At 41.6% G+C, this 27,584-nt stretch overlaps 2 protein-coding genes across 2 annotated transcripts; one reads left to right on the top strand and one right to left on the bottom strand.

Annotated features, from left to right (window-relative positions):
* Positions 1-48: 48 nt before the first annotated feature.
* Positions 49-4,674, bottom strand: NUBP1 (NUBP iron-sulfur cluster assembly factor 1, cytosolic). Its single transcript, XM_072348972.1, has 11 exons — positions 4,565-4,674; positions 4,387-4,488; positions 4,137-4,273; positions 3,951-4,019; positions 3,396-3,428; positions 2,989-3,079; positions 2,395-2,549; positions 1,672-1,782; positions 1,450-1,552; positions 708-791; positions 49-181 (listed from the first exon to the last, which is right to left on the bottom strand). The coding sequence occupies exons 1-11, from the start codon at positions 4,596-4,598 to the stop codon at positions 129-131; spliced, it is 972 nt and encodes a 323-aa protein (XP_072205073.1). The 5' UTR covers positions 4,599-4,674; the 3' UTR covers positions 49-128.
* An 11-nt stretch (positions 4,675-4,685) lies between these two features.
* TEKT5 (tektin 5) lies at positions 4,686-23,270 on the top strand. Its single transcript, XM_072348971.1, has 7 exons — positions 4,686-5,800; positions 6,534-6,617; positions 7,509-7,579; positions 8,188-8,331; positions 10,636-10,858; positions 20,485-20,639; positions 22,655-23,270. The coding sequence occupies exons 1-7, from the start codon at positions 5,240-5,242 to the stop codon at positions 22,866-22,868; spliced, it is 1,452 nt and encodes a 483-aa protein (XP_072205072.1). The 5' UTR covers positions 4,686-5,239; the 3' UTR covers positions 22,869-23,270.
* Positions 23,271-27,584: the final 4,314 nt, after the last annotated feature.

Below are 27,584 nucleotides of genomic sequence, written 5' to 3' on the forward strand. Positions count from 1 at the left end.
CAAACCTAAGAGAATGACATTAATACTAAGAATTTATTTGCAATATACAAAAAGAATACATTCCTTATATTAAGGCAAGGCATAAGTTACTTTTCTATAATTACCCGTGAAGCATATTTTTATTCTATTCAGATAATCTTTTCTTCTTGACAGTGCTGCTGATCACAGTACTCCTGAATCCCTGGAGAGACAGGGAAAAAGGAACACATAGATACCAACCCCACCGCCTGCCAGGCATCAGTCTGTGCCCTGCTGCTGTCACAGGTTGGGCCTTTATCACAGCCAAGCAGCATTAGGAACATTGCTGGTATTTTCAACCTGTATCCCATTGGTCCCTGAGGTAGTTTATATGTAATCACAATCTAAAGTAGGTAATAGTATCATACTGTATCAGCTGTATCATACTTAGTAGGCTCCCCTCAGCGGCCTCCTTAACAATTGCTTGAGAGCAAGCAAACACACCTCTTAAAATTGATCATTTAAGCAAAAGAATGAAAACAGTTTGTATTTACAACTTAGTCAGCACTTTAGAAGTCCCTCATAACTATGGACAAAAAGAAGTAAACATTCTATAGCACGTTATGTTCTTAATTGCTATGTGTGTGTGCCCTGGTTTGTTTTCTGATGACACGTGGCAGAAAACCAATTTCTAGCACCTTCAACGCACTGCAGAAGGGATTCACCTTCATGGTGATTGTAAGACTTACTTTGAATGATGTTCCTGTAAGATGACGTCGCTGGAGACTCAGGCACTTCAGACAGGAAAGACTGGCCTTTGTCACAGCTTCTTCCTGGAAGGACAGGAAAAGCATGAAACAGTGCAGCAGGAAAGGAACTTGTCGTTACTTGCTGCTCATCCCACTGTTGGTTACACTCCTCCAATGAACCACTGGTATCCACTCCTTTTAAGAAGCAGTTCCATCAGTGATGGAGCTACAGCTCAGTTTTACAAAGGACCACAATCAGCAGGAAGTTCCAGTCGTTACTTTGGAAGTACTGACCTGTTCAAGTCATTAAATCAAGTGTTCAGCTCTAATAGCCAGTGGGTGATGAACCAAATATCTCACAATCCACAACAGAATCTGAGTCATGCCAGTGGCAGTGATGACAGAGCACTAACTTTAATGCTCGCCGTTTACAAGTTGCTATTCTTTGCAGTGGTTATGAATTCACTAATTCTGTGTTTTCAGGTGATTACACCATAAAGACACCACGTATGTAGGATAAGGATTATACAGCTGAAAAGATGTGTAATACAAGCCTTATCAAGATGAAGCATCAGGTTCAGTAAATTACCCCAGTACTTTTCACACCATGGGATGTGTGATTCCAACAGATGCTCCATGTCAAAAGGAGTATTTACCCGAGTTCACTTTCTGTACCTCAGGCTTCCCAGTAGTAACACCAGCACAGTTTTAAAGCTGTTGTAGTGCAGAACAGTAACATTACCTATTTGAGGATCTAGAGGCACTTTGCCCAGGAGGGAAACATTCAAGTTCTGGCACATCTTCTCTGCACCTCCGGTGGTTGGGGGAAAGATCTGAGATTCTTTCTGGGACAACATGAAAATAAGAGTTACAGTGCTCCCATTCTGAGAACGAGGTATTTTTCATGTCTGATATGCAAACAACATCGAGATAAAGAAATGCTTTAAGATACAGATAGCCTTACCTTACAGTTTGGACATATAAAGCCACTCATGTTCTCCACAACACCTATGATGGGCAGTTTCACTTTATGACAGAAGTTGATTTCTTTTCGAACATCCTGAAGTGAGACTTCCTACAAACAGGAGGAAACAATTGGACTTCCTAATGAGTTGTTTGTAGTCAATGGGTGCTGTTCCCTTTGTACTGTGATGAACAAAACTCCATGAATTTGATGTAATTTCAGCTCTGTTTTTTTCTTTTACAAACGTACACCACAGAAATGTGCCATTTTTCTACTTGCAAGTCAAACTTTCCCCCAGATTTTAAGTCTCCATGTGACTTTTCACTACTCCAACTGATTTATGCACAGCATCAGGCAGTTGGGAGGCAGCACCTTATTTGCTGACAAGCCGTGCACACCGTATCATTTAAACACTAAACTTACTGACTTCTGAGCTTTAAGCCACTGGTGACCAAATTACAAACGCACAGTGACGCCAGCTCATATCCTGAGGAAGGAAGTGAATTAATGCATTTCACTTCACGGTACAGATCAGAGAGCTTTTGATCATGAACCACTTGGTGGTGCAGAAGCTCACTTAGATCCATTACTCCATCAGGGCACCCACATAACTCATAAAGCAACCAGAGCAAGTCAGTCAGCTCCCTTCTCTAAAATTAAACACAGATTCTCAACCAAGGACTCGCTGTGCTGCTTCTGTGAGTGGAAATGAAGATCTCTAACCTGAGGGGTAGTAATTATAACAGCGCCATCTATATGCGATGCACCCAGGTACTGCACAATCGATAAGTGCTCATCTGACGTTCCCGGAGGGGTGTCTACAATCAGGTAGTCAACTTCACCCCAGTCCACATCGCGAAGAAACTGTTTGATCAACCCTAGAAGCGAGAAGAATGTGGGATTAAAAGCAATAAAAACCCCTGTATACTTCAGTCTGCTTCACATTTCATAGCCCAGCTATGCAAATCCTTCTGGCTACAGTCAACTTAGGGACTGGAATGCTTATTTTGCAAAGAATTAAAACAAACAAAAGACAGAAACCAAAAACCCAATAAAGCATCTGACCCATCATATCTACTATTCAAAGAAACTAGGGAGGATATTGAGAAAGTGTTCTCTGATGGAAGTGGAAGCAGTAATGCAACTGTATTCCACAGTGCTGAAGGTGAAGTAACTACCACTGAACAGTCTGAAGTATTCACTGCTTTTCTGCCATCACTTACTATATCAGGTTCGTGCTGTTAGCCAAGAAAGCTCATCTTCAGGTATTCGTTCTTCTAACCATGTAAGTTGTTGCTGAAAACCCTGAACACGTACCATTTTTCTTTGGTCCTCTCCAGATGACAGCATCGTCAGGACTACTGAGCAAGAACCCCACTGACATGACACCTAAGTTTTCCTCAACATACTAAAAGAGAAGAGAAACTCCATGCAGAACAGGAGACAAAGGGTAGAGGGGATACACTATGGGTGACCTTTAGACAAAAAAATCACCCCGCATTTTCACTGCATACTTTTGAGATTAAGGAGATGTTTTCTGGGGGGCGTAAGAGGCTCTTTGTCCATCAGAGAGGGACACACTGTTACCTTACTGTATAGAACCTGGGTATTTATGTCATTAGAATTAACACAAAAGCACACTGTGCTTCTTCCCCAGTCCTTCCGCTCCTTAGAACAGCGTCAAACCCAGCCAGCCACCTCTGGGAACAACTGCACCAGCTTACCACTGGAGACCATCCTGATCCACTCTGATGAACCTGAAAATTGAAGAGATACATACAAAGTTACACTAGAAATTAATGCAGAAGTTACATCAAAGATGAACAGAAGATAGAAGAGGATAAAAAGACCTTGCCTGTCCACGTGGTGCCACTTCATTGGACCACTTTAATTAAAAATTGCAGAGGAACCTCTATGAATAAGCGAGCTGCTGACCCCCCCTGCTGGAAGCACACCCATGACTTTATAGAAATACACGAAACACTTCAGAGCTGACAGAGCATCATGCTGATACAACTCAGGTTCAGCAGTAATGGATCAGCAGTAGATACGGAGCAGAACCTGCCTGACAGAACTGGTCCCCCCGACTGCCTGTGATTCTTTAGCAAACCACGCTGCACATCAGCCATCTCACCCTCGTTGCTCCCTTGCCCACTGGCTGGATTCCCAGTAAACAACCTTATAGACGCATGAAGGTGAAGCTAAATTCTTAATGAAACACCGGGAATGCTTTTAATGCACGTGTTTGGCTTCTCGCTATAGAAGCGCTCGGAGCGCACCTGCTCTCCTTCCAGACCCATCATCTTCGGGATGGACGGCCCACAGATGTCGACGTCCAGCAGAGCAACCTGGAACACAAAGCGACGGAGGCCCGTGGAACCCAAACCCACGCAGCAGAACCCAAACCCACGCAGCAGAACCCAAACCCACGCAGCAGAAGCGCCGCTCCGCTCAGTGCCGCCCACCTGTTTGTCCTCGTCGGCCGCCAGCCCGTGAGCCAGCAGCGCGCTGAACGTGCTCTTCCCCACGCCGCCCTTCCCGGAGAGCACCACGACGATGTGCTTCACGCCGCGCAGCCGCTCCCGCAGCTCCGCCGCCTCGGCTGCGGGCAATGAGGGCAGTGCGGGCCATGAGGGCAATGAGGCCGCGTCAGCCCCGACACAGCGCGCAGCTCCCCCTCCCCGCGCCGCCCGGCCCTCGCAGCGCTTCTCTCACCCGGGTCCGTTGCGGCGGCGCCGGCGGCGCAGAGTTTCTGGTTGGGGCATCCCTGACAGGCGGCGGCACGACCCGCCCGAGCGCTGCCGGTTCCCGGGCAGTCTGCAAAGGAACACGAGAGCTGCGGTGACCGGGAGCAGCGCGGCGCAACGAGCCGGCGGGACGCCGCCACCCTCACCCTCCGGCTGCGACCCGGCCGCCGCTTCAGCCATGGCGCCGCCTTACGCCACTTCCGCCGGGAGCGTGACGCCCGACGCCCGCGCGGCTCCTGGCGGGGCCGGCCATACCGCCTGTGCGCTGGGGGGCGCTGCGGGGCCGGCCGGGAGGGTGGCTGCGTTGCGATGACGTGCGGGTGCTGCTGCTGGGAGTTGTGTGTACAGCAGGTCATGTGTGATTTCAATACACACAGCTGGTACAATTAGCAGCAGCTCTGAGTATCTGTGGGAACCGCAGCTGTAAAACTGAGAACCCCAAAGACCCCAGCTGGGCATCCTCTGTGTTCAGCAAAGGACGGCCGCTGCCCATAAGGGCGATCTGATGGAGCCCCGTGCTGAGCCATGGCGCTGATCTTCATCTTTCCTTGGGGGAAATAAAACACTCCTTTAAGTAACTGCCCAAGAAAGACAAAGTAGGGCCAGAAGCCTTGAAGTGCAATTAGTATGTGGGGTCCTGGCCTCGGGGATGGTTGTTCCCTACAGCCTGTTACAGTAAACATTCTGAAGGGTGGAGCAAGGGCCGTGGAACGCTCCATGGAACAGAGCCCTGTGACACCACTGCGTGTCGCCGGGTGCCGGCAGCCCATGGCAGCGTGCGGCGGGGCTGCTTGAAGGCGGCTGCCTGAGCCCTGCGCACGATGGAGTTCTTGGGGACCACGCAGGTTGCCAGCTACTGTGGCACACGGAAGAGCTGCCTGTTCCCGGACCCAGCCCCCACCAGCACCACTAAGGACACCTACCAGGCCTACTACCTGCCGGGATACCGCCACCTCAGCTCCTGGAAGCCCAGTCTGCTGCACAGGGTGGTTTCGGTCCTTCCCAGCTCTGCTGAGCAGTTCGGTCCCACCGGGCGGCCGCCCACTGTTCTGCCCGCGTTGCGCTCTGCCCTGCATTCCCGCTACAGCACTCGCGACTGGCACCATGCAAACATGGTTCAGCTAAAAGGCTCTGAAGCCTCCAGGTACTGGGCTGGAAGGATGAACACTGATTCTTTGCGACTGATGCAAGATAAGGACCAACTGACTCATCAGATGCAAGAAGAGAGTCGCAGGAACTTGGGAGAGAGGATCTCTAACATTGATTTCTGGAGATCTGAGCTCGCCTATGAGCTGGACTGCCTGCTCAAAGAGACCCAGGCCTTGGAAACAGCCAAGAAGAGGCTTGAATGCGCTATAGCTGAAATCCAGGGACCGCTGAAGGTAGGTTTGACACGGCTGCTTACTTCATGATTATGTGGCCAAATGGGTAAAGAGAATAGTTTTCTCTCTGTTGAATACTATTATAACTTCCTCCGTTGTCACCAAGACAGACCTTGGGCAAACATTACCCTTTGTAGGAAGGAAACTTGGCCACCACGGTCACAGATCAATACAGGAACATACCAAAATGCTTCTCTGCCTTCTTTTCCCATCTCCCTGCTCCAGGAGGCCGAGCCTCTGGCATGTGCAGGTGCCTTCCAGCAGAGCAGGCGGTGGTTCAGTGAGCTGCAGCACCCCTGGGCCCCCTGTTCAGTAATGGTAGTCATTCTCTATAGGTACAAAACTTCCAAACTTTGACATTGAGTAAGGGTCAATTGGGAGAGAAGAGTGTCAGGGATTTTGCTATGGATCATCTTAAAACATAGGTGTTTTAATTAACACAATTTTAAACAAAACGGGGGCAAGTTGTGATGTAGGCCTTGCTGCACATTACTATGCAGCTAATCAAATGAACATTTGGGTGGCAGCTCACCCCTAAAAGTATGTATTAACAGGTAAGGTAATGAGCCACAAAACCTCATCAGTTCTGTGCAGTGAAGCCATCTCCTATTCTGTTTCACCCTCAATGGATACCATTATTTATCACGTCAGCTCTACGGTCAATTTAGCAAGGTTTTTTTGCTCTACAATGCAGTACTGTGCCTATTGCAACTGTTCCTTGGTTTGCTTGCAGACAGCCCTGGAATGCTTGTACTACCGTGAGAAGCGGAAGGAAATAGACTTGGTTCATGATGATGTGGAAAAGAACCTCATGAAGGTAGGACTGGACTGACTGGTTTATTTTTCAAGCTGTGAGAATAACCAAAATCCAACTAAATGTTTATCAGGGCAAAAGCATTAGTTCATAGCTCATTTGGAAGAGTGAAGGTGAGAGAGGAGAAAAAATGGGTTAAACTACACATGTGGGAATGACTGATGTTCTGCTCATCCTGCCTGGAACAAGAGGAACAGCCATGAGTCTATGTGAGGTCCCTCCGGTTTTGTCTTCACCCATGAACTGATGTAGAAACAATCTCAAGATTGTTTTGAGGCCATGTTCTATAAAAGCTCTGAAGTCCTTAAGAGCTTACAGTATATAAAATGCTGCCTGAAGGACTGTAAGTAACATTTGCGTAGTTTCCAGTGTGGTTTATTTCAGTATTTTTTATTTATTTTAATCTGAGTGGAAACTTGGCTTTGAATTTCTTTGACTAATATTTATACTTACGAAGAGTTTTGTATTATTTATTTCAAGGAGCCTCCTTCTGAAATGAGATATATTTTCAACCTGTTCTGCTATTAACAAAGTGTTTGTATTACTGTAGAAAGATGTAACAGTAGTTAGAGAGTAGCTTGATGGATTAAGGCTCATGTTTCAAGTACATTCATTATACTTAGCCCAAGAAAGATCTGACTTGGTCAGAATAATGACTCCATCCATTAAAATCTACTAGAATGTTTGACATAATGTAAAAGGCCACGCAGAACCAACTCCAAAGATACAACTTCGCAGCACTGAGGAAGAAAGGCAGAAAAACACTTTCTTGATCCACACATTTGAGATACGTGAGATGACTTCAACATCTAGAATGCAGAATAAGTAGGCTGTATTCACTAAAACAAATGGAGTTTGATGAAAGCACTGACATCTGGATGTTTTCCACTCTAGGAGGTTGATATATACAAAGACTGTCAAGAAATACTGGCAAAACTTGCACAAAGAATCAATCATCAGCTGGGGTAAGTATTTACATTTAATTCCTGTTTTAAAGACAAGAAGCTAAATCCAGTGTTGGCTGGGATCTAATGACAGACTGAAAATAGCAATTGCAAAATCAGAGGCTTAGTCTGTTAGAGTCTCCTTGCCCTCCGCCTCTAATTCTTACTAAGAATAGAATTTGTTAAGCTGCAGAAGAGCAACACCTATCACTTAAAGCTCCAAGTGAACCAAGACTATTTGCCATCTTCTTCAAAGATTTCTCCCATCTTACAGCTTTGCTAATGTGAAAGCTGGTACTGAATGCCTGCTCTCTTTTGCTCTGTGGCCACATGACACCTATCTGTTGTTTTTCACCCATGTGGTCATTTGTCATCAAAACAACAAACATCATTCAATGCACTGAATTAAATGCGGTTCTTTGGGGGATGCTCAGAGGCTAAAAGGTGAGCAGGGTGAAATGGTACAGCAGCTCCCTCTAGTTAAATTACGGCGCAAAGCATTTTCATGCCACTGTAAATGCCAGCAAATGATACACTGAAGCATGGGAGGGTGTTAATGAAGGCAACTAGCTACCTAGTACTAAAGCTTTAAAGGTATTCAGATTAAAGTGAGACTTTCCCCTTCACAGCATCAACAGAGATGTGCAGCATGCCCTGGAGCAGGATCTTTCTGACAAAAACTCAGCCCATTTTATTGACACGAAATGCTTTAACCTGAGGAACACATCAGACGGCATCAACTTCTACCACGGAGTGGAGAAAGCAGATGGGACGTGAGTATGAGTGCTTGCTGCTGTCTTCTCTTTCCAAGCAGGAGCCTGATTACAGCACAAGTTTGAGCTTTATCTTTGAAAAGCAGCAGAAAGTGTCTCCCTGTGTGGCCCTCTGTCTTTCCTTGGTGTGAACCCTCCATCATCCTCAGCCAGTGCCTGCTTTCTAACAGCTGCTGTGGTTGGAGAGCAGGCAGAAGCTGACAGCCTGCAGCACCTACAATACTGTGCACTGAGCTGTTTCAGAGGGAATAATCATTTACAAACATGTTGCCTTCAAACTGCTTCATGCAGATAGCTCTTCTTGTTCTTAGTTTATAATCTTCTGTGTTCTTCAGGTTTCAAAGCATGTGAAATCAAAGCAAAACATAGCTAAGGCGTGCAGTTAAGTGTAGTGCGGTGAGCAGCATGCAGGTGCACACCAAAAATAGCTTGAATGATTTGGAAATTATCCCATCAAGATGTACAGGACATGTATTAAATAGTGTGACTGAAAGGATTTAGTAGATTTTAGCATGACGGATTGAAATTTTGCAATAACATACAGTTTTAAAACCGCATGTCATAGTATACTTATGAACACCTGCATCCAATCCTAAAGCGATAACAGAAGAAAAGCAACTTGCAATAGAGGGCAGTGTTTTTGTGCTAATGGCTCGTTCATGTGCTTCTCGCTTGAACAGAGCAGTATCTAATTGGTGAACATAGCCCACAGTTTCAGATGATGGCGACTCTGTCTTGCTGAGCAGCGGAGGGAAGAAACATGTATTGTTTGTTTACTAACAGAAGAGAAGATCACCTCATTCACTACTGAAATGAGGGAGTAAATGAGAGAAACTTGGCAGGAATTCTGCTGACTCCAGTCATACCACCTACTTTTAGGATTAGCAATGAGTGAAAATGTGCTTGTCAACTCTGGTAAAAAAAGAAAAGTAGATTAACGTGGATAAGTTTTACAGCCCCTTTTGCTTTTCACCAGCCATAATCCAAAGCAATGCCATTTTTCATTAACATCTTACTGAAATCATTTGGCAAACAGACACATGCAGCACTTGGGAGCAGAGCAGGTGTTTTCTGCCTGAATCGTTCAACAGAGCCAGATAAATTACAGCCTGGGAAAGCAAAGTTAAAGAACAGATCAGGTATTAACTATTTCAAACCATCAAGGTGGAAACTTTCTTGGTTTGGAGAGACAGGAATACACTGTGAGAAACTGGAAAGACAAAAAAAAAAGAGCCACTGAGAAAACAAGTCATAATAAAATTAAATTATTTTGTCCCTTAATGTTAAATCTCAGCATCCAATTAAAATCTAAAGAAAATAAATGTGAGACTCAAAAGATGGCAAAATTTCCCCTGTCGATTTTAACAGACAAGCATAGTTCTTAGGGGGAAGTTTTGCATAAAGCAGGGTGTCTAAATGCAGGCAGAAGTTTGTCGCAGCCTTTCCTTTTGGCAACTAAAACAGATGTACCTTTTCATAAAATATTCTCGTTTTTTTTCTGGTTGAAGGGCAGAATGACCTGGTAGGCCAAGCAATGCACTGAAGAGGGTAGATTATACTGCACCGCTTTTTCCTGGGGGCTCAGGCAGCAAATTTAGGGCCCTACAGACTCCCACTGTGGAACAATCTGAGTCTGGGATTTATGTTCAGTTAAAGTAAATAAGGCCATCTGTGAAGGCTTGACATAAAACTAAGAACCCCAAAGTTTTTTTGGCTACATGACATTGCAGGGGGAATATTCTTGGGTGGCATTTTTCTCTATGCAGGAGACCTTTATTCAGTTTTTCTCTGTCTATTCATATACTTTCCCATAGCAATGTTGTTTCTATATGTCTCACATGTATTAATAAGTTTAAGAATAATAGCCCCATAAATTAAAGCAAAAGTGTTTGTTATAATACATGGAAAAGAAAGAGGATGGATATCCTCCAAATAATAGAAATGGACAGTGATAAAGCAGGAAGAAAATTCCAGCTCTCCTTACTCCTATCCTAGGTCGGTCAGTGAGTTATCCACTTTCCTGCTACCATTCTTTCTGATGATAAAGGCAACTAGAAGAATCAAAACCACATGCTTTACGACACAGGTCATACATTTCTTGTGACGTAGGGCTGTTGATGTGTCACAATCCTGCTCTCATGGTTAGTTGGTCATTTGCCATCACCTAAGTTGGCTTCTCATGTTTTCTGGTAGTTGGTGACACACAGCTCAGTTTCTCCAGGAGAAAGGCTTTGGGTTGACTCAGGTAGGCAGTATTTCAATCGAATTTGATGACGTGCAGTATACTTTTATTTTCCTTACTAGTGTTTCAGTTCCTACAACATGGGCTAAATTCAGTGAAGACAATATCAGGTGCTCTCAACATGCAAGAGCCAACTCTGTCAAGCTCCGGGAGGATACAGAGGTTGCACTGGAGAGCACATCTGAGGAGCTGTGGAATCAATTTGTCAGCACCAATTTGGCCTTTAACAAACGCATTGCCGAAGTAGCTGATGCAAAGAACAAACTCCAAGCACAGCTGGCTAAGGTAAGATTCACTAAGCATTGGCAGCTGCATATAATCTTAGTTGTGCATGAAAGGCACAGTAATCTCTAGGGTTTACATCCTTCCTGAATAAGGCATCAGAAGGCGTAGCTATATTGGCTTTCCTCAGGCAATGCATTTGCATCACTTGCAGCCTGGGGAGAGCTCACTCAAAGATGAGCAGTTTGAGATGACACAGTTTTACAAGAAACCATACAACATCTGTCCTATGTGAAGGATCAGTGTGCTTGTGTTCATTTGCACCGTACGTGCCTCAAGTGGGAAAAGATGTTTTAGATGGTATTCTTTAATTTTCTCTATTTTTCATTTATTGAGGCTATTCCCCGGTCAATCCTGAGCAAAGGAAAGTTTTGTTATTTTTTTGGTAAGCAGTGAAATGTCTTTGGGAAGCACACAAATCAAAAGGCCCACCAGCATCGTAACATTCTTCTTCTTTTAGAGGAAAGAAAACATTTTAAGTTTTTGCACTTTCATTTTGCAGCAGTAAGAGAAAAATTAAAAATCAACATTCAAAATGTTATCAGGCTGTCTTTGAAACCTAAGTTCCAAGTTGTCCTTCTGCTTTTAATACAATATACTTCCACATCTTTAACCTGACTTTTAGGCTGGTTGTGCTTTGAAATAGCCTCATATTTTGGGATGGTTCAGACTGTTAAATTGTCAAACATTTCTTCTTTCTTTTCATGTGATAAAATGGAGAAATAGCACCAAAGGTGACAGACCTGTATTAAATTCCATCTGTACTACCTTTCCAGTCACTTTTCATGGAAAAATGTGATTTGTTGGAAATGTATTGGTGGAATTTTGAAACATATTCTGAAGTTAACAAGAGGTGCTGCCTTTGTACTGACAGATAAAAGCATCAAGCCTTACCGTGTTATTCATGTGACTTCAGTCAGAGTTCACCGCGTTCTTCTATTAAGACTTCTTCTCTTATAGAGGAGGCTCGTGTTCACTCATTTGTTTCAATGCACATTTGGAAACAATAGAGTTTTCCTGCCATTCTATTTGTCATAAGTTGTTTAAGATGTTTTCAGTTTATTTTTAGGGACTCAAAGGAAAGTGCAAACCAACCAGCTAAATATGTGTGAAGTCACAGCACATAAAGTTTTCTCCTATTTTTTCCTGCTTATAAAGCACAAAAGATGTTGAATGTAGTTTTTGTGTGGTTTGGATCCTATATGAATGAAGCCAGCTGTAGCACTTTATCCCTGAACTGGCAATCTAAGTTTCTCATGGACTTTATCTATGAACACTTCCTTCACATTTTCCAGTGATTTTTATAAAAGGTAGCACATAAATTCCAAAGGTAGAATAGGGCCTACATGTGGAATTACAAATTGCAGTGTGAGATATCAACATTCTATCAAAGATTTGGTCATCATGTCCAGCTGACTCAATGCTAATGACTTGTATATAATAGAAGATAAACTGACTTACGTTCCTATGCTGTCACAGTACTGGATTGCAATAAGAAGTGACTGGGAGAAACTGAAGTGATCATATTTGTCTAAAGAATAATTAAGTTATGTGGTATGCATGGATTAAAAAAGTGCCATACAGGATGGCATTCCATGAGCTACTGCTGCTGTAACTGTTGAGCTACAAAGTGATAGCACATACACAGCAGAGACCTTCATCTCAAACTCCATAGTCATGTAAAAGCAAAGTGCTGTAGGCTTACAGAGCAGAAGCACTGCTGGTTAAGGAGTGGACAAAATTGTATGATAGAAAGCCTTTTGCTCATGATACCTCAGAAGAGGAAGGAGAGAGAGTAGAGAATGAATGCTTATTTAGCAGTCATCTATAGCTAAGCAGAGCAGATTACCTTTTATTCTTTCTCCAGGCTTGTATTGTAGTCTGAAGCACTTAGAGAAATAAAAGTACTGCTAGGATATATATTAATAAGGCAGCCATAGGAGCAGCTAGGACACTTAAACACAACCACGCTTCTGTTTTTTCTTTGTGTTATCATTACAGTCACATGCAGCTGCTACAGTTCCTTTTTCTTTCACATGTAATACTAACCTATTAACCAGAACAGGTGCCACAATTTCATGTTCTTGTGTTTAGAAGATGGATCTCTCTTTCAAAGGCTGTTTTTGCGCTGGCTTCACAAGCAGTGAATGTCAATATTAGAGACATCCTTCCTTCTGCCAGATTCTTTTCCTAGCTAAGCACACTACCTCCATGAACTGGGAGGAGAATGAATGTAGAAAAAGTTTGCTTGGAACCAGGAGAAGTTATATTTTTAATGAGATCTGAAGCTCATTTCTGAATGAAAAAATACTTTTCTGCTTCGTGAAACAGCCAAATCTCTTCCAGACAAAAGGCTAAACAGGGAACTTCCTGTAACCATTTGTTTCTAAAATCAGAAAGGAAAGAATTAAAAAAAAATAAATACATACAAGAACAAATAGTGTGAATGTGGTGATGATAAAAAATAGCCACATGTTGAAATAGCACATTTTCTTCTGTCTGTATCACTTGGATGTACAAGATCAGCTGGTTAAGATTATGAACCTAATGCCTCAGCTTGTGGTCTTAGCATGCTCTTCCTCGTCCTAAAAAAGTACCAAATTTATATATAAGAAAAACCCAAAATGTAAAGAAAATGAGTGATTAATTTTTACTCTGTTTAGTTCTATTGTAGGATATTGTCTTTCTTTATGTCCAGATAAATGTTTTCTATTTACCAAAAGACACAAGGACATTCTCTATGTAATAAAGGCATCCTGTTGTTTTCACTTCTATCAAGAGTTAGGCCAGGAGTTTTGCCAGGACCTTCTCCATCAATGACATAATGTCTCCATTTCAGGTTACAAACTGCACAAGTCTAAGATTAATAACTACACAGCAGTACATCTGCTTTTTTAAGCATTTTTTTCTGCTGCTAGGATGGTGGGTGGACTTCTCTGCCTCGTTCTCTACCACGTTCCTGCACCATTTACCATGAGTTACTGATATACAACTGAACAGCAGATCCCAAGAACTTCTCTGTCGCAACTGATTGAGGTTCTGACACAGCTTTTAACATAGGTTCCCACTATAAAGTGTTGGCACATCATCTTTTAACCGTGCATGAACAAAACATGCACTTGAGAATAGTACTTCATATAGTTTGCCTTCACTATATACACTTCCCAATCCAATCAGGACCAAGGGGTGCAGTGAAGAACTCTTCCTGGAAGGCATTTGATAAACAGACATGAGGAAATTATTTCAGGAGGAGCAAAACCCTCAACAATGAAAGTGTTTGGCACTCTGCTTCCTTTTCATATCTAAACTAGCCCAAATAAGGCCGCTTTATAACATGGATCACCTGCTCCACTATATTTTTTTTACTACAAACCTTCACTAATCTGCATTTATTTATAGGAATGGTTTAGTGACTTACAGATGTATCATCTTGGGTTAGATCAGCTGTGACTTTATCTTTTATTCTACTTGGAGTTCAGCCTGAAGGTCGGTGCTTGAAAGGGCTCCAAGTTCAGATTGAGCTTCCAAGTCAGTGTAAGAGAGGTCTCCAAGGAGCATTGTTTGCCAGTGATTCCAGCTTGCCTTTCTGCATTTGCAGTCCAGCTGCTGTCTGCTCTCACTGTTACTCCACTGATGTATTCAGGAAACTGTCTGAGTTCTCTTTGAATTTTTATTGTCTGCTTTTTCCTTCCTCCCACTTCTTTTGGGGAAGCTGGCTGGTGAGGCTTACAGCCCCCAACTCTATCAGAAGTCTGGGAAGTGATTTGCATAGGGAAGCAGTAAAAACGGATTGAAGTGCTTCTGTATGACTCTGAACTGGAATCTATTGAATGCAGAAAGAAAATGCTTTCCTTAAAAACTTGCTTTATGCGTCTCCCTTTCTAGTTCATGGTAGGGCTTCCATGATGAATTATCCTCTGCTCGCTTTTGCTTGATTTTTCTCTAGCAGGCTGAGACAACTTGCCATCTTTTCAGTGCAGGAAGTATGGGTGTGGTATAAAGCATTTCCTACTGCAACTATGAAGCCTGGAAGTCATCACAACTGCAAGAATGATTAAAAGAGTGCAAAGCAGGCAATTGCTTGAATAAGTTCCTCAACTTCCTCCTTAGTAGGATGAAAAAGGTGATGTTAGTAGCACTAGATGGCTGCGCTTGATTCAGCTTATTCAAGTGACTACTAGAGAAGGGGCAGAACACTTGCTAAATCTGCAAATGGCTCTATAAAAGCAGACAAAAACAAAAGAAGAAGCAGTGGCAAGAAAGAAGCCAGACAAATCCAGATGGAAAACATATACACTTCTTTTTCAAAGCAAAGGAATTCATCACTGCAACAGCTTACCACAGATAGGTGACTTTGTTAGCACGAGGAACTGAAAATCAAGATCGCTGTTCTCACTGAAAGCTCTGCTTTTCCTACAGGCACTGGGTTATGAAGAGGAATTGCTGCAGGGTAGAGTAGTGTCCTGCAGGCAGTGTAGGCAGCTAAATAACTCAGGATTTCTTCTCACCCTGAGACTGAAAATGTTCTATTTCCATTTCTATCCCAACTGCATAAGTCTGTCATTACTTGTCTTACTTGATTCTGGGATTAATCTTCAGAGAATTCTTGTGAGAATCTGGATGGAAGAACTTTAGGTATATGCGGTTCTGGAGGCTGGAGAAAAGAAGCCCCTGGCCAGGGTTAAATCCTAAACCAGAGGGTATCACAGCTCTGCTGTGTTTCATTGTCACTGGGCTCACAGAGAATATGGCTGTTTGAGGATGGAAATATTTTCCAGGGTTTTGATCACAGTGTGTGACCCTGGTCAGGCACAGAGCTGTTCTGGGACCAATATTTTAGGGTAGTGAACAGCAAACATAGCCCACACAATTCAGTGTAGGAGATGGCAGTATGGTAACTACAGTATGTCTCGCTGCAAGAAACACTCACTTTATGATGAGAGAAATTATGATAAATGTATGTGACATCTGATATAAAATCTACACAAATCTTTAGGAAAAGGAGGAAAACCTTTTATCATGGTAGCAGCCCCTCATTAATATGTTTGCATCTATTTTCCATAAAGTTAATATTAACGTAAATAGCTACCTTGGCTTCCCTCTCCTGAAAATAACCAACAGGACAGGATGTTTACATGCAGCAGGGCTGAGAATCAGTCAGACCAGACAGCAAGTGACATATTTACACAGCCCAGTATTTATCCTATGCCTAAACACCAGATTATCTCAGCTAGCACTGAACAAGATAGAACACCTGCACTGTGCTCAGAGCATTTGTGTGCTCAGAGGCAGAGCTGCCCAGCTCCTCCCTTCCTGCAAGGTTTGCTATTCCTCTACCCAGGAGCACAGGGTTCAGAAACGTGCTGGAAAAACAGATACATATTCAGTAAAACCATGAAAAACTAACCACTCATTCCAGTAAGAGAGTAGCCCCAATTCTGAGTATTTTCATTCATTTCACTGAGAATGAGTGCTTTTAGCAACGGTTCCCCCTTACTTATTTTTTTTTAACCACTGGGGTGTGAAAAGGCAGTATGCTACATCAATATATGATGGAAACTAATTCTTACTTGCCTTTCTGCTTGATATGTTTTTACTCTAGATCTGAAGAACATACAGAAATTTTGTTTCAGTAAGTTGCTCTGTCACTTTAATAGATGATCCTCTGAGTTTCCACCCTTCACACATCTTTTTTTATTAAATGCAAATGTATTTATAAATCCAAAAACAAGCAATTTGTTGTCTTAGCACCTATTGAATATGTTTATATGATGGCTAGAAGGAAATACTGAATATTGATTACATTTAATAGTTACACAATCTACTTCTAGTTCAAGACATAAGCAGGGGTGCAGCAGTGTTGTGAGCTGAGGGATGGAGCGTGTGTATAGGAGAGGGAGCACTTTCCCTGTGGCACTTTCCCCACATAGGCTTTCATCTTGGACCGCAGTGTACCCTCATATTTTTATATGTCTTTTGCTACTTTTTTCTCTTCCTCATTTTATGCCTTAAAAACTCAGTAATTTGTGGTTTCTGATGCCTTTTCCTGGTGGCTGAGTATACACTTCATTCACTTAATCTTATCGTTTAATATGGGAATTGTTTGAGAGTGAAGTTTTCAGACGATTAATGAAGAGTGACTCAGAAGTGGTTGGGAAGGTGTGTGCTGGTTGGTTTAAGCAGCTCAAACATGCCTGGAAAAACCTGTTTGAAGGAGGAAATAGATATGCATATATTCGAGAAATTTCAAATGAAAAGTAAGGCAATAACTGGAAAACAAAGTTAGATTTAAAATGGCTGCTTAGTCTCACAAAAGTCTTGCACAGACTGAATCCGAGTACTAACAGTGGGCGAGTGGAGGAACCATGCAGGAGAAGCCTGGCTTCTCAGTCTGCCACACAACAGTGCTCCTCGTCATGGATTAAGCTAAGTGGCACTTACAGTGGGGTAGGCTAGAATCAGAGTAATCAAGTGGTAGCCATTGCACATCAGAATGCATTTGGATTGTTATGAATCCAGGGTCTTTAGCTGCACAGCATCTTCTCACACTGAAGGACATGCTCCCATGCTAAGTAAGGCAGCCTGTATTGAATGAAAGCAAGCCTTTGCTGATGTTGCTATAGAAGGCAACTTCTTTCTGCCAAGAGTTTTAAATATGAGGATGGAGGTGGTTGTTACTAGTGTTCGCACTCCTGCAGCCTGTCTGCACTCAGGCACTTCATCAGGAGGATTTAGTTTGAGACAACAGTGCTCATGTATGTAAGACAGCTCCTTATTCTCAGGAAGGATTGTCTTACAGGAAAGCAAGAGATGGGTGCATGTGAGATCTTTTCTAGAAGACAAGTGTTTTCAGTCTGAGTCATGAGATAAATAAATTGACTCTAATATAAGGGCAAAACGAGCTTTGTGTGTCGGGTGTTAAATTTCATTGATGACTAGAAAGAATCTCATTTCCATCAAGAAAGATTAATGATAATTGTCAGATTGTAGCATTGCTTGTGTTTGTAAGACTGCTCTGATCACGTGTGTGACTTAGCGGCTCTTCTTCTGAGTTGTACTGTATCCAGACTATAAAAATCATGGCCTTGGTGAGGTGAGAGAGCAGCAGGAAAGCAGGTTTCTAGAAGCTCTCAAGTATTCTGCAGCACAAAACTTTCCTCATGTCCTGGAAGGGAAAGTTTCCGGGTGGGCAGCTTCCTGAGCCAATCCCTCAGCACAGTCTCTTAGGAACACGCTGCTCAGCATTTGTTGTTTTTGCTTCCTGCCTTTGGAGGCCCTCCAGAAATGACGTATACTAGAGCAATGCAATCTGGTGATCGTCCCCACCAATCAGTTTATGCACTGTAGATTATCTAAGTCATTTTATCCAATGTGTGTCCAGAATGAGTAATCAAAAAATGTTTGAACTAAGCTTCTGTGATGCTTTGGAGGTGGTTCCCCCGAGGCCATTTTACTTTGCATGTCTGAAACGACAGCACTTAAAAAAAAGCAAGGAAAAAACTGACAACATACAAGGAACCACATCCACTTACATGCAGCCAAGCAGGACCTGAAGATAGATGCATGATTTGACATTTGAATTTTGAGTTAGGAAACAGGTTTAAACAACTTTTTTTTTCATGTGAATGAGTTGTGAGGGATTTGCTCAGTAGCCTTGGTTGTGCTTAATGCCCTTGCACACTACTGGCATCATAGTGATCAGGACTTGTGAAGACGTGTGGCATGAGGGTGCTTTTTAGTGACTGTGCATTATGTAGACATGATGTTATAAGGGCAGGACATACAACTGTGAACTTTAGATAAAGGCTCTCTTGGTACTAACAATCAACTGGATTTTCAATAAAGAGAAATCAGAGCCTGCCCTTTTTAAGCATTGTCCTTGTGTGAATTTGCAGACTGTGCAAGTTCTAAATACTTTGAGTCACTTTAGATACAAGAAGACTACTGCCTTATGTCAGTTGTATTTATGATAAAATACATCTCTAACAGTATTGGAAGAAGAGAGGACAATGCAGTCTCCTGCATCCGTGTCACTCAGGTAACATCCATGTGTGTTCTACATGTGCTGTGGGCACTGAGGTCCAATTGGACACGAACTCACAGTGCAGCACAATCAGTGCCATGGAGAAAACGAACCCCAGGACTGATAAATTACAGCTGAAATACATGGGTTTGTGGTCTAGCTGTTGTCGCCAATAAAGCTCAAATTCTGAACCACACGGGCCTTACTCAGAAACAGGACTGAGAACACAAGTCCTCTGTTTCACCGTATGTAGAAAACAAATGACCCTCCCAAATCCTGTATGAAATTGAAACATAGCTTTGTCGAGTTCTTACTGAGCTGAGGTGATATGAGCTACTATGTTTCAATGATTTTACTTAGATTTACACTTCCTTAATATTATTTTTAAAATTGTCTTACCATTTATTATAAACTGTAAGTAGAATTAATGTAAGAGGCCCAAACCCTCACAGAATCACACTGCAGGTAACATAACCGCACCCCAGTGAACTTGGCTCACTTGTTTGCAGCAAGGCGTAGCATGGGAAGCACTCCTGCAGCGACAGAAGCCTGTAACATAAACACAGGAAAGGAGGACCCTGCTAAGCAGTGGGTGACCTCCCGAAGCACTGCGTACTCTTCCCTCACAGCCTTGTCACATCCCCACAGGTTGATATTTTGGTTGGCAATGAAGATGAAAGGTGTGGACAAAGGGTAGGGCTGACAGGCTTGTAGAAACCCCCTGACATCTCTTTAATCCCCAGCAGCCCACCTGGGAGCTGCCTCTCACCTCCTCCACGTGCACGTGAACATACACAGTATTCTCTTAGAACATTTCTAAATCGTGACATTCTTACAACAGCACAAGCTGCTCCAATTCTGCTTCTCCTTTTAACTGAGCAACAAAAAGACCCAAATCCTGTGTGTTTTCAGGGAAAAGGAAAGATGTGGACTTTCTGCATAATGAAGGCATCTAACTTCCTTATGTCCCATCCCCTTGTTTTTTTTTTTTTGTTTTTTCCTAATCTACAGAAATAAGTATGTACCCAGTAAAACTGTAGGCAATATAGAAAATGGTAGATCTAACGATGTGCTTTTACTGTAAGTAATTAGTGTGCAAAATAAGCAGCTACCAGAACACATTGATCTATCTGCATAAACTTTTCCTATAAAACACAGCTTGCTTACAGTGATTATTTAATTAAGAAAGATCTCTCACATTGCTCTACTGTACAACATCAACCAAGCTCTTAAAGATTTGGGCTGGTGTGCAGGCTTCTGGGTGTTACCTGTAAGTAACCTTTCAGAAGTAAGAACTAAGTTGTTCTACAGTGTTGATACCCAGTTTTGCAGGAACAACGTAGTTACATGTTTTAACAGCATTTAATGGCCTCTGGCTCTCCCATGAGCTGTGAGTGCTGTATATCCTTTGAAAGAAATGGCAAGATCAAGCCAACAGATTATACAAATATGTTTGGTTGCTGTGAGGTTGTAGAAATCTCCTCCCCTAAACCAAAGCAAAATGACATACCAGGATGGAAGCAGTTCCGATAGGACTGTTTAAAGCAGAGTTAAGTTCTGATTTTGGATGCATGTGACGCTTACAGAAATGTTCTTCTCTGTTCAGGTACTTCAAGAAATATTCCAGACAGAAGATACAATCATGCTACTGGAGAGATCCATAATGGCAAAGGAGTACCCACTGAAAGTGGCTCAGACACGCCTGGAGGGAAGAACAAGGCGACCCAATATAGAACTATGCCGTGATGCACCTCAGTATCAGTAAGTAGAGGCCAGACTACCCCTTCCCTTCCTCAGCTACTCAAGAAATGTAACAACAGCAGGAGTTAATTCAACAGGATTAGAACTGTAATCATTATGTGACTATAAATCCTGGAAGAAAGAACTAAAATCGAAGTAGCTATGCTGAAGTAATGGGCCAGACCATAGAATCATAGAATCATAGAATCATAGAATCATGGAATCATAGAATCATCATGATTCCATGAAATACCTTACTTTAGAATTTTTTTCTCAGGAAAAATTCTGTCTTGATGCAAAAATTATCTAATGGTCAGATCCTTTTAAAAGTTACCTGCCAATTAGAGCAAGGCTAAGGAAGAAAGTTCTCTTTCTTCCTGAACTTGTTGTTCTCAAGGCTTTTATCCAATATAATGAGTCCAGAATCATTGTACAGATAAGATCATCTGCTCATTTTGATTGTGGGACTCTTCTAGTACGTTGGCATCAGCTCGGTGATCCCGGTGCTTATTACTCACTCCAAGTCTGTTCTTTCCTCACTTCCTCCCTGAAGATCTCCTCCACAAAAATGTCTGCAGCATCATGATTGGTATCAGTCGAGTCATCAGGACGACATGCAGCCAAAATGCTAAACTTCTCTGAGTTAGGATCAAAAATGCACTGAAGCACAGGGTCATTTTATTCCTTTTCCTATAACTGCCAGTGATGCTGTTGATGTTCCAAAGGGTTGTGTCTGAGAAAGTTTGAAAGCTTCATTTGAAATCATTGAACATTTTCTTCATCTGTAGTGATAAGATATACATAGGAAATTTGTGTAGGGGTTCTGAATCAATTCAGCTTACAGGTTATATAAGAACTTAACATGCAGTTATAAATGTATTCAGAAGTACTTTTAGGCTAAATGTACACACCATTTTTCCATCAGTCTGATACAATTTCCAGTATTTCAACCTAAGTATCTATGCAAGTACACTGTTTGCTAGACAGGTATATTGATAATTACCATATCTTATTCTCCTTCCTTTGAAGAGTATTAATTTTGTTATGCCACAGCTCCCTAAGCCAGACCAAGTTGTTGTTCTGGATGCTTTAGCTGATCTAACTCTTTGAATGCGATGTTCATCCTAACTGTGATTAGAGCCTGAAATTCTGACAGAGGGTATTTGAAATGTGGGCACTTCTTCTATCACAGGTTTTGGCTGAGCTTATACCTCAAATGAAATATATTTTCATTGAGAAACTCCAACCTGAGAATGCAAAACCATTTACTAATTAATTTTTAAAATAATTTGTTCCACATATTTATCTCTTGGTTTAAATCACAGATATTCAGCTTAGTAGGGAAAGAAAGTATCAAATGAACCACTTCTTTGTAACGTGTAAATGTTATCTGAGTTTGCTGTTTATTTAAAAGGAAGTGCTGATGTTGGCATTTGTTCTCTGTGTGTGTGCTGCCAACTTTGTAGTTTAAGGGATTAGAGAGAAAACAAATTAATAAAGTCTAGTTTTTCTGTGCTGTTCCATGCTGAAAAAGCTGGGACTATCCCAAAACAAGTTGAAGTGGATTCTGGAAAAAAAATCAGTTTCTTAAAGCTTACAGGGCTTGGCTTATTTAATAGAACATTCAAGAACACACCAGGTTGCCAGTATTAAAGAGTTTACCCACTCAGTGACTATGCAAGGAACTTTGCCACGTCAGCATTGGTAGGCCATGGAACTGATGGTCTCCAGAAATGCAACATGGCCATGCTAGCCCTAGAGGTGCTACCCAAACAGAAGACTGCAAGTGAGAAAGACAGCATTCAGGATGCCAAGTGGCTTAACCTGCTGTTGAATGTCAGTGTAAGCAGAAATCAACACTTCTTACAGATGCTGTGGAAGCTAGTTTGGCAAAGAATAGGTTTCAGATTGATTCAGTCCAAGAGAGTCTGTTTGAATTCTGTCTGAAAGTCTGACTTGTCCTCTGTGAAAAAAAGGCATGTGGTGGGAGATTGCTGAAGTTATTGGAGCAACCTGTGCCCTTCTCTTTTTTTCAGGCTCGTCACTGAAGTTCATACTATTGATGACACCTTACAGACCTTAAAGAAAAATCTGCAAGAAGCCCGTGATACTCTGCAAATGCTACTTAACACCAAATCAAAGCTGGAACATGACATTTCTGTGAAGGCAAACTCCTTCTTCATTGACAAGAAGTGTATGGAGATGCGCAAAACCTTCCCCTGCACCCCACGGCTCATTGGCTACACATGAGCAGTAACCTTTGTTATCTCCCGTGCATGACATAAAAGCTGCAAAGGTTGCAAATATTTCCTGAAGGCAATTATTATTTTGTTGGGGTTTCGTTTCTTTGTTTGGAATCCAATAGAAATAAACCAACGAAAATCAGTACGGTGCTTCTTTCCCTTGAACAGCTGCGTAATCTCAGATGTAGCTGCTCCATGGAATAGAACTAGTAGACCTATTCTAACAGAATCAGACCACACTAAAATGAACAAAGAAATACCGCATGATTTGTGAGTTACTAGCTAAAGAAAATTATAAACTGACATCCCACACTTTTCAACAGAGTATGTACAATATAGGATTTCACTCTCTGGGATATTGTGATGCCTGTGTTTCAGTCCTGGTCTGAAAACATCACATCTAAATGCTTACCCGTCCTTCAACTCTCTTTCTGTCTAGCAGACATAAATTTGGTGTTTGCTTGAAATTAGAGGAGGTTGAGCAAACTTGAATTACAGAAGAAAATCTTTAATATTTATGTGAACTATTCATGACCAATGTTTGCCTAAGACTGAGAGGTCTTAACTATGCAGAAATGTGTACTACCAGTAGATGTCAAAGAACTTCATGAGCACAGACCGTACCATTGTTGTTCATCACCAAAATGAAGACAGTGATGGCTGAAACACTGATAGTGCAATAATCTCAGAAAGGGATTTGCGGAAGCACTAATTTTAACCCATGTTAAAGCTGTCTGACTTCTGAACAAATTGAATAACAATGTTTTTCTGTTATTTGTGTTTTTGTGTGGGGTTTACATGCTCTCATGTGCAGCATAATCAGCAATGCACAATTCTAGCAACTGAGCTGCTTCCTGCTACCTTGGTCCCACAAGGGTCCCCTTCACAGAACAGCTCTAGGAACACATAAAGCACATTTTAACTGAACCAAAGCCAAATCTGAAACAATGCTTGATTTGAAAGTTGCCTGAACAAACTGGCTCTGTTCCTCCTCTTTTGTTTTGTGGAGGTGGTGGCTTCACCCAGCTCACAACAGACGTCACATTGCTGGGGAACACCGAGCTGTGCAGTGTTGTACTTCCTGGCAAGTTAAGTGCAGCTCTCACTGAATGTGGTTGTGGCTGAGCCATTTCACACTCCATTTTACTCCTACAGTTAAAACATTTTCTGTTTAGAGTGTCAAAACATTTTCACATGGTATGTTTCTATAGATTCAAAATCACAGGAAAACATTTTGCAAGATGTGACCGGGCAGTAACATCAAGGTGTACTTCTGGTACTCATTAAACTCATTTCCCGTTGACTACTTTGCATCTTCATTTTCTAAATTAAGATAATTCTTGCATCATGGCTACGAACAGTACAGACCACTCCATCCAGCATTATGTCTCCAGCTCTTTGGGAGGACTTACCCAGGTGCAGGAAAAGTCCCAGAAACACAGTTTGTGTTGATAGTTTGTGACAGTGATAGCAGTGCAGAGCATTTCCAGGGCTAATGGAGGTAGCGGGGACACACTGAAGTTTTGTTGGCAATCTGGTTGGAATTAATGGTTGTATCTTACTGTCTCTTACTCTGAAACACTTTACAACAACCTTTGAGTGCAAAGTGAGGAATCTCACAATGTTTCGTTTCTCAGCAGGGAGGACTGTTAACCACTGGTAATGTTTTTCTCCCTATGTATGCTCTGGTACGGAGGCAAGGGAAATTTTATCGCTTGTTTCTGTTACCACCAAACTGTTAAGCCCTTGATTTGCATTCTGTATGTTATTTTACAGTGTATGAAGAATAATATTAGCGTTGAGCTGTTAAATATTGACAGTGGTCCCACCCTATTCATCAAATAATGACAGCTGACCATGCAGAGAACCCAAAATTATTTGGAAATTTGAACATTCTTGAAGGCATCAAATAAATTTCTAGAAATTTGAGTCCTTCCCAGTTCACAAAACTACTCTAATAGCTAGAAATAGTTTCTCCCCTTCTTATGCCAAAAACTCAATTAAGAAGTATATAGTAGAAGGAAAGCACTTTCAGAAGAGTCAAATTCCTTTAACAGTTTTATACAGAAAAAGAAAGAAGGAAAAATCTTTTCCTGACAGCAGACAGCATCACTGAGAAGTCAGTCTGAATCAAAGTCCTCAAATTGTAAATGTTGGGGTTTAGGGGTAGAGATGCTGGGGCCGAACAATTGCTCTGAACATCACAAATTCCAGCTCCTCCCTTTGCCTTTCTTCAACCATGGTCTCTGCAAGATCTCAGCTCTGCTTTTTGGGTGGAGTTCCCTCTTTATTGTCAGTGCAAACAACTCTGAACTTGTCTTAACACAGTGTGAACTACTAGGAGTGACTGCCTACAACCAGGGATCTATCACAGATATTTCCATTCTCTGAGAGCAGCATTCTGCGTGTGAACAGTAACTCCCTGAGGTTCAGCCACCATCAGTAAGAATAAACTTCTACTGGTTACTGCAAAATAAAAACAGAACAGAAAATAATTGTATTCCCTATCTACAGCTACCAGAAAATATAAAGTAAATTAACCTAGTGGTAAAGCCTTAGCAAAGAAAATGCTCCAGTCTTTCATTAGTAGTACCCACATATACAGCACATTTAAGTTTGCTGATAATGTTCCGCCTCTTTGTAAAAGTACACAGTTTTCTTTAGGCAATCTAAGAAAAGAGGGGAAACCTGCTTAGGTTATAAATCTATATAAATTGGAAAAGGCTGGAATTTGTTTACTAAATTTTAGAGGATGGAGATAAGTCAGTATTTGGTTCTTGGGAGGATGAGTTGATAGATAAGGTGGAAAAGCTAGATTATACTCTTGTTTTGCAACTGTGTTACTGTGTAAATGAATTTACACAGCCTTGAAAGCACAGTTAATATCATTTGTGATGGGAATACGTCAAAGGAAACACATTTCTAACAAGCATAAAGATACTTAGATAAATCTGAGAATCTCTTCAGAAAATCCTAACAAAAACAGAACATAAACATCCTTTTAGGCATTTTTTTTTTCCTTTTATTTCATGGATCTCTTCTTATGAATTGGATCTTTAATTAGCCCACAAATCTAATAAGCAGATCCATAGAACTTGAAAGATAAGATCTGTTCTATAGCAAATAAAGTAATGCAGAGAAGACCAAAACCTGTCCCTGCCTGCTTCAGACAATGAGATAATTTTAGTTCCAGACAAGCTATTTCCTAACATTATCTAAACTACAGCTCATAAAAGTTTATGGACTCAACCTCCAAACAGAGCAAGAAAACAATGGATCTAAGTATCTTCAGTAACGATAATGTCATTTCAGTCCCACATAGTTACTGACTGCAGTGAAGATAGCTGATCTTATCCTGATCTACCAGTAGTTCATTTTTCCTATTTTACTTCATTAAATCACAACAAGGAAGTAAAATGTGCCCACAGAATTTACAGGTGGTGTCCATTCCCAGTCAATGCATGTGATGGTTCTTGTAAGACAAGTCATCCCAGTAGAACCACTGAGCCAGGTAAGATCTGCCATGCACAAAATCAGCACAGGATGTTAAGGTGTGTTAAGGAGACAAAGAACAAATATTAACTAAGGAGATTTTAAAGAAGTGCTGATTTTGGAAGTTACCTGTTGGCAAGGCTGTGTCCATGCAGGTTCTGAATGCTCCTAAGGATGGAGAATCTACAACCCCACTGGGCAGCCTGTTCCAGAGTTGATAACCTCCATGCACCATAAAGAAGTGTTTTTTTCCTCACATTTTCTCATATTTCCTGTAATTTCTGTATTTTCACCTGATCCTACTTTACCAAATATGGCAATATGGCCCATATCTAAATTATGTTCAGCAGAGAAGAGGTTTGGCATTTTTGTCTCTTCAATCCTGATTAAAAATGATCTGTTAGATGATTGAGACTGTAATCCACAAGCAGCTATGATACACAACTGTCAGTACACCCAAAGGTTTTGGATCATTTCTCTCCATCATCATGAGAGAAAGCACAAAGGTCAACAGCTTCTATAAAAGAGGTTAATCGGAACATGAGGGTAGTAATACAGTAAAGGCAGACACACTACTGGCAAACACAACAAAAACAGATGGCTCTGGATTCTACAACAACGCAGTAGTCAGAGTAGTAATGTACAAATCACTGTGAAATTTTTGGATTATTTCTTCATTACTTGGCTCAAATTCATCATCATCATCATCATCATCATCATCATCATCATCATCATCATCATCATCATCATCATCATTAAAGGAAATACATGCCAAAGATGGTAGGGGCTTCTTTTATAAATCAAGAGATTCAATTCTTACAGAAAGGCACAACCAATTCCAACAAAGAGATAAATAACCAAATGACAAAGAAATAAATAATGCTTTACTATGCAATAAAGAATTTAAATCTACAGACAATGCAAAACTGCAAATCCTTCATCCACTCTGCTTTGAAGTGTTAAGGATTGTTAGAAATTTCTTGTCACTGAGCTATGATCCTACAGCATGTAAGAACACGCTTGCTGTTCTTCCTTAAGTCATAAAATAACCGCTGCCTCCTTATTATGTGCATTACCAGTTCAGATCTGTTCTCTGGCCCCAAGCCTGCTGAAATCCATGCTGTAAGACAAACCTTCTATTAAAACTTGCTCAGGAGAATAAGACACAAGTCAGACTTGTCTGAATACTGTTTGCCATAGGAAAGACCCTCCTAACTATCTGGGTGTTATA

The sequence above is a fragment of the Excalfactoria chinensis genome, chromosome 14 (genome assembly GCF_039878825.1).
Source record: "Excalfactoria chinensis isolate bCotChi1 chromosome 14, bCotChi1.hap2, whole genome shotgun sequence".
NCBI classification, from domain to species: Eukaryota; Metazoa; Chordata; class Aves; order Galliformes; family Phasianidae; genus Excalfactoria; species Excalfactoria chinensis.

Coding starts and splice junctions, on each gene's coding strand:
- NUBP1 (XM_072348972.1), bottom strand. CDS start 4,598: ATGGCTGAAGCGGCGGCCGGGTCGCAGCCGGAGG. Junction 2,550..2,988: donor GAGAGGACCAAAGAAAAATG/GTACGTGTTCAG, acceptor TCTCGCTTCTAG/GGTTGATCAAACAGTTTCTT. Junction 792..1,449: donor GCCTCTAGATCCTCAAATAG/GTAATGTTACTG, acceptor CTGTCCTTCCAG/GAAGAAGCTGTGACAAAGGC.
- TEKT5 (XM_072348971.1), top strand. CDS start 5,240: ATGGAGTTCTTGGGGACCACGCAGGTTGCCAGCTACTGTGGCACACGG. Junction 6,618..7,508: donor TGGAAAAGAACCTCATGAAG/GTAGGACTGGAC, acceptor TTTCCACTCTAG/GAGGTTGATATATACAAAGA. Junction 8,332..10,635: donor GTGGAGAAAGCAGATGGGAC/GTGAGTATGAGT, acceptor TTTCCTTACTAG/TGTTTCAGTTCCTACAACAT.